General features: G+C 41.9%; 1 protein-coding gene across 1 annotated transcript; it reads right to left on the bottom strand.

Annotated features, from left to right (window-relative positions):
• Positions 1 to 3,645: 3,645 nt before the first annotated feature.
• Positions 3,646 to 5,495, bottom strand: LOC148031928 (uncharacterized). The gene is made up of 3 exons (XM_087684004.1): positions 4,417 to 5,495; positions 4,271 to 4,336; positions 3,646 to 4,177 (listed from the first exon to the last, which is right to left on the bottom strand). Exons 1-3 carry the CDS (start codon positions 4,658 to 4,660, stop codon positions 4,110 to 4,112), a joined length of 378 nt encoding a protein of 125 aa, XP_087540130.1. The 5' UTR covers positions 4,661 to 5,495; the 3' UTR covers positions 3,646 to 4,109.
• Between the last annotated feature and the right edge of the window lie 957 nt (positions 5,496 to 6,452).

The following is a 6,452-nucleotide window of genomic DNA, read 5'->3' as shown; positions in this document are numbered from 1 at the left end:
TTCTTGAAATTCTCCCAGATAGTGGGACAATCTATGCTCTTACAAACCACGGTCCACCAAAGAGATGCTCTATCCACTAAATAATTAGTGACACACTTGATTTTATCTTTTTCAATGTATGTCTCTTCATGAAAGTAATCATCAAATTGACTAATGAATGCAAGAACAGTCTTTCCATCTCGAGTTCCATTGAAAATACAAAATTTGAAATTTCTTTTACTTATCTTTGTTTCTTTGCAGATGGATTGAGCTTCGAGAGTCACATCAATGATTCATCAGATAAGATCTTCGGGTTGTGGTCCATCTTTGTCGGTAGACAATCATTGTAAATTGGCCAATTGAACTTGCAAGGCTTGCCGGGCTCTTCGTTCTTAATCCAACCGCATCATAATTAAATCCAACTTTTGTTCCATCGTAGGTTCAGGAAGATCGCCTTCAGCCATTAAATCATCCATATTTTGTTCCGTTATCCAGTAAAAATTCAAAAGACCTCACACTCTCAAAATCCAATTAGCAGGATGAGCGTAGCTCAAAGTCGGGTGTACAAGGCTTATAAATTTTTGTGTTTGGCTTTTGTGGTCTTCGACTTTTGCGGTTGCGAGATTTTAAGTCTTCGTAAAATCTGCGTATGACCTTTTGCGTGTGCTAAAACTGGTTCAGCAAGTCTGCGTATGCGAACAGAGTCTTCCAGGGAACAACTTTGCAGTTCAGTGCTTCTGCGCAAGAACAGTTCCTATGGGAGTTTTTGGCATAAGTCAATTTTGACTTCTGGGAACTTGATTGACTTGCAGAGTAAGTAAATTTAGACTTGCAGAACTTGCAGGATTTGAAGACTTGCAAAACTTAAGAGATTAAGAAGCTTAGTAGCTTTATAAAATCTGTGTGATTATCGTGGACTTGAGGACGTCTGATGTCGTTTTGACGCCGTTTAGTGCATACTCTTGCCGTTTTTTTGACGGATTTTATTCCTGAAGCTTTTTAAAGCTTCTAACTAATCTTTTTACTAAAGCTTTATTAACTTTGAAGTGAAACTTGGAGATATGAAAGCTTATCTCTTCTCTGTTGAAAAACGACTTGGAAGGAGAGATATTGACGTGGTCCTTCGCTTCCCAAGGCTGGTCCTTCGCGATCAAAGGTTGTAGACAGAGGTTCTTGACCGCCAGGAATCCACCTGTATCGACCGTTCACAATCAGACTGACTATAGAGCTCCATTGTTCGAGAAGCTCCGCCTTCGCGCAAGATGGGTATCGATTGGAAGCTCTCAATCTCAGCTTCACTCTGATACCACTAGTGCACAAATTGGATGCTGTATGCTCGCGTAGTGAGCGTCGGAAGGTCCCCAAGAACAAAAGAACTCTACTTTTTGCACAAAACTCAAAGTAGAAAGCATGCACGACATGAACAAGAGACCAATTGGGTGCAATCTCCCCCCATGCCTTGTGTGAGCGCTCCACAAAGCATGTATTTTATGTATTAATCATCTTCAAGCTCAAATAATAGTCCAAATTACAAAATAGCATGCTTTTGGCTTTTGAGTTTGCTTTAGCACAAAATAGAAATAAAGCTAATGGGCGGGCGCCCAAAGAGTCAGGCATACCCAATACAATGTCCAAATACAAATATCATAATCGTGCGCCCATGCGCATACAAAATAATAAATAAATATCCAATGCCTTAATAAATAGGCGCGACAAAATATAGGCGCTATGCCTAAGGTATGTGCCCATCAAAATATAAGTGATAACTTGAATATACGCTATCCTCCAATGTTTTCCTCCACTGCTGCTGCTATCTCTACACATCAACTGAAGCATTCACAAACGTTAGTAAAATAATACAATTAAATCGACAAAAGTGAATACCTAGCAGTCTTCAGGTATATAAATAAATCAACTGGTTAGAAATCAATCCTAACCTTAATTTATCATGAGTGCGCACTCTAAACTCATAAACGTTTATTAATTTAATATGTATTTTACGGAATCACCTGCTATGGAATCACCCATGTACACACTAAATTAATGAAATGCCCGAAAAGGATAGACATCCCCATCAACTTCTCGCACAAATAATCCACTTTGTGTATGAGCCCCGAACAACAAAGTTTACGGAATCCACCGTAAAACCTCACAGAATCCACCGTGGCACGGAATCCAACGTGAAATATGCCTCCTAACATCAGATTTTCACTTACAGGTCATGGCTTTATGAATATGGGGAGGCAAGCATGTGCAATGTTGGATTCTTCCGTATCACCACCACATGAGCATGCACCAAGTGAGTGATCATCTTATGTTTATAGTGGAAATCATCCAAGGTTTGTCCTAGCAAACGTCCATGTCATTCTTGCAGGGTGATGGTCCCCAAAATGTGGCAGATACTAGTAAATGGGAACAAGAACTATTTGCCACATTTACAAAAGTCCAGGAAGTTTGTGGTAAACACCCTCTATAATCCTAAGAATAATATAATATGCTCTATGTGAATAAGTCTCAAAAGGCATCCTTGCATCTAGGAAAAGATGTGGACCTGCAGTCTCGTGCCCTTTGTTTGGCCCACCAAACATTGACTGCCTTGCAACAAATGAAGGCCTCAAAGTTGGACATGGCTTCACATCCATGCTCCCAACTTCAACCAATAGATGATGGATTTGAGAATTCCTTGGTGAGTGCAAAATCCTTCATAGAGCAACGATTGTCACAATCTTGAAAGCAGACACGTGCACACAAACTGCATCCTTTTCTAGTTCCCCCAAAGCGGAAGAGGGAGAAAACACATGAGAAACTAGACCACTGTTGCAAGGAAGATGACAATGGAGCTATGTGACAATAGCTATTGAAGGATAGAATCCCTAATCAATAGCTATTTCAAGTCCTTGTATTATAGACAATGTGTTTCTCATAGACTGTGTTTCAATAGTAGCATCACTCAAGTCTTTTAACATTATGATGGAATATTTACTTGAGATTTGTCATGTGATTTTCATGATTGTATCAAAAAAGTCCATTAAGATGTTCAACAATTTGTTTGAAAGGTCCTTATAGTTTGTAAGGCCATCATCATAGAAAGTCCATCATCATAGAAATCCCACAAAAGGGAGAGAATGACCAAATACCCTACAACTGGGTGAGAACACCAAATTGTTGCATTCTCTGAAACATATGCTTTGGAAAGTGAGTAAGTGCACCCATTGAGCATCCATTGGAATCGCATCCAGTCTTATTATGTCTCAAAAGGCATCCTTGCATCCAGTCTTATTATGTGCCAAGTATTAAATTCCCTAATTAACTTACCTAAATCCGCAATTGTGAGGCCCATATTGCCTTGCCAAGGTTAACAAAACCCTAAATCCACAATTGTGAGGCCTGCATTGATAGTTCATGGACATGGGAAATATGTTCCAAGAATGAATCCTCTAGAAGAGGTATAATCCAAAATGTTTACATACCACATGCGCAAGACCACTTGACTATTAAGAAACTAGATGCTCCACAATTTTATACATACACACAACATTATTTACCCATCATGCTAAAAAGAGAGACATGATGACCGATTCCAAAAGATACACTCACTATGGAAAACAACAATAACCCAATGGAACCACGATCAACAAAATTGAAATTGACTTTGGCAAGCACCAAAACAACATTGTTGGAATATTGAGTAGTAGATTCGCATTGACCATAATTGTAAATGACCAAGACAGTGCCACACCAAGGCCACTCTCCAAGAAGAGTTGAGACTACATGAACAATGTGGGTAAAAAGCAAGAGAACATCACAACAAATCATGGTGAAAACTATCGAGGCTCAAACTACCCTGTGCTGGCGTCGCTTGGTTAAATGATCTCCATACTGGGATGAGCACGTCCGCAAGCACTATATTTATGCCGACCAGCATTAGAAGCTTGTATGATGATATTGCTCCCCTCAACTCGCACTTGTTGCTCCCCCATATCCAAAGAATATTAAAAAGCAATGCATGATCTGGATCCTGTATGCATCACACTCATGGCATCCAAGTAAATGTACAATATAGACTTAAATTCAAGCAATTCCCCTGATGCCATCCCTTGACTGCCGTCATGGGTATCATCCAATACTCCCTAAGATTGGGAATCACTGCAACCACCTCCATTTGCTATCGTACCAAGTCGACCCATGGTATTATCAACTACACCAACAAAGAAGCATACATTTCACATGGAGTATTGTGGAAAAGGACATGCAGGGGGAAACATATCAGAGCAAAACAATCAAAATATACCCTTTCTTTCAACAACATTCCCAGACATAGATGAATTGATGGTCACATGGAGGGGATCACCAATATCTATATGAATAGAAAAATATGGTTAGAGAAAATGAGTACACATTAAAAAACATAATCACTATACACTTCACAACACATACCCTGATTCACATGTTCTTCAAATTGAAGCCCGATTTCGTTAGACTTGCAAAAAGAGCACCCCTCATAGCGAGTGCACTCGTCGATAACACGAAACTTCATGTTGCCAGCCGTACCCTTGACCTGAAAGCCAATCGTAATGTAGTTGCGAATGAAGGTGTCCTTCTTTGCAACGTAATAATCCACGTGTTCCTTGCACGCACGCTGCAATATTGTCTCCATCTTCATAGAAGCTTTGACCACCATGGTGTACTTTTTTGCTATGCCTTTTCATCAAATTTTGTTGGTTTGGTAGGGGTACCAGCGATGCCATGAACCTGGACAATCTACCTCGCTTCATGCTAGGCACTATCAAGGCTCTTGGGTGCTCTGTGATTCTATGGTTATTAAAAAACTCAAGGCGGGCATATGCCTTGTCACATATTGGAACCAAGCACACATACTTTTTTATGCACCGCCCATTGAGCTTCTTGCCAAACCTACATTCTTCCCACTACAGGAATGCATGGCTACGATTAGAAATCTGGTTATTGAGACATTAAAATCAAATGAGAAGTCATAGAAAACTAATACATCACCTACGTCAGGTCCGCGCCTTGTGACTTCAAACCTTGGCATACTTTCTTTAGTTGCCATTGGATCTCCCCTAGCCCGAGCTGCCTGCAACTGTGGTGGCATGGTATCATCAGCCAGTTGCTTCTTCGCACGCCACCCGCTAGCCGTAGCCTTGGTGATGACCATATTGAAATTTGAAACAAGGGATTCCAAATTGATTGCTTCTTGGCCTTTGCAAAGCCGGAAAGTTTGTTGCCGTGTCATGTGCATGCATTGGATTCAAAATAGATTGCTTCGGCCTTTGCAAAGCTGGCACGTTTATTGCCCCTGTCATGTGCACGTAGTGGATTCACAGTCCGAATCTGAGAGAACAAAGATGGTCTCAAGCATTGGTGGCTCTTGCTGTTGCTCCTCTTCATATGAAGAGGGTAAATTTTCAATAAGGGAGCACACACAGGATGAATCTCCCAGGTTTGAACCGAAGTCTATGGGGGTGAATGAAGAAGGAAGAGAGGACGCCATGGAGCCGCACTTGCCACTGAACTTCCTAGGAGGGAACGCCAAGAAGACTAGCAGAAATGCCATGCAAAGAGAGAGAGCAAAAACAGAATGTAGGAGCTCTACCTTCGTTGTTAACAACGCCTTCGGTATTTTGGAGCAATGTTTTGTATATTAAGCGTTTAGTTAATGCTGAGTTTTAAAAAAAAAAACACAAAGTGGGTTTTTAAAATTAAAAGGCTTAATATTTTATTATTAACCAGATTGTCAAGTGACCCCAGTCGTCTGACACGGCACGATGTCATGGACGAATGCACGGGAAGGTTGTGAAAACCGGCATGGTGAAATCCCAGCTTGTTTGCACGTGGAAATTGATCTCAAATGGGGTCGGGTCGAAACGGGGCCCGGGTGAGACCATCGTGTACTACACGACAAACCCACCCGCTTGCGATCTATCGTGAGCGCTTGGGAGGTGAAAGAAGTAAGAGGCTCACTATGTAGCGGTGGCCGTTTTAGGAGAAGGAGGCGGCATTACATGCAATCGATTGTTTTTTGTGAGATTAAGGTACCAAGCTCATTCGAAAACACTCGCGGCTGGCATAACAAAAGCGTTGGTGGCAACAACTACAGCGACCTCCCTGCCCTGCTTAGCCATGGACTCTGTCGCTCAGGATAGTTTTACCCATGCAGGGTCTCCCCAGAACACGGAACGCATGCTTATGCCACTCAAACCCGTCGCATAAACGTAGAGGTAGTGGGCCTCAGCCTCGTCGCCTAAGAACCCGCCGAGCCTGTTGATTCGTGAAATTTCTTTCACCTTGGCACGTGAGATGCGTTCTTCGTGCCAGGCCTCCCCGCCCCTTCCTTCCCTCTGTCTCTGTCTTTCATCCGCCATTTTATTCCTTTCTCTGAATATGTAGCTCGCTCGAGTCCCTCTCTCTGATTGTACGAGGCTAGAGCACCGAAAGCCTTCTCTCTCTCTCTC

Source organism: Lygodium microphyllum, chromosome 8, assembly GCF_053477565.2.
Source record: "Lygodium microphyllum isolate KBCC chromosome 8, Lygodium_microphyllum_v1.1.10, whole genome shotgun sequence".
Classification (NCBI taxonomy): Eukaryota; Viridiplantae; Streptophyta; class Polypodiopsida; order Schizaeales; family Lygodiaceae; genus Lygodium; species Lygodium microphyllum.
Note: the sequence above shows the minus strand (reverse complement) of the source record. Positions and strands in the feature narration are given on the sequence as shown.

Excerpts from the sequence above, each read along its gene's own strand:
- LOC148031928 (XM_087684004.1), bottom strand. The coding sequence starts at position 4,660 with ATGGTGGTCAAAGCTTCTATGAAGATGGAGACAATATTGCAGCGTGCG. Across the intron at positions 4,337-4,416 it reads TGAAGAACATGTGAATCAGG|ATATTGGTGATCCCCTCCAT; the intron begins GTATGTGTTGTG and ends CTATTCATATAG. Across the intron at positions 4,178-4,270 it reads GAATGTTGTTGAAAGAAAGG|TTGATAATACCATGGGTCGA; the intron begins GTATATTTTGAT and ends TTGTTGGTGTAG.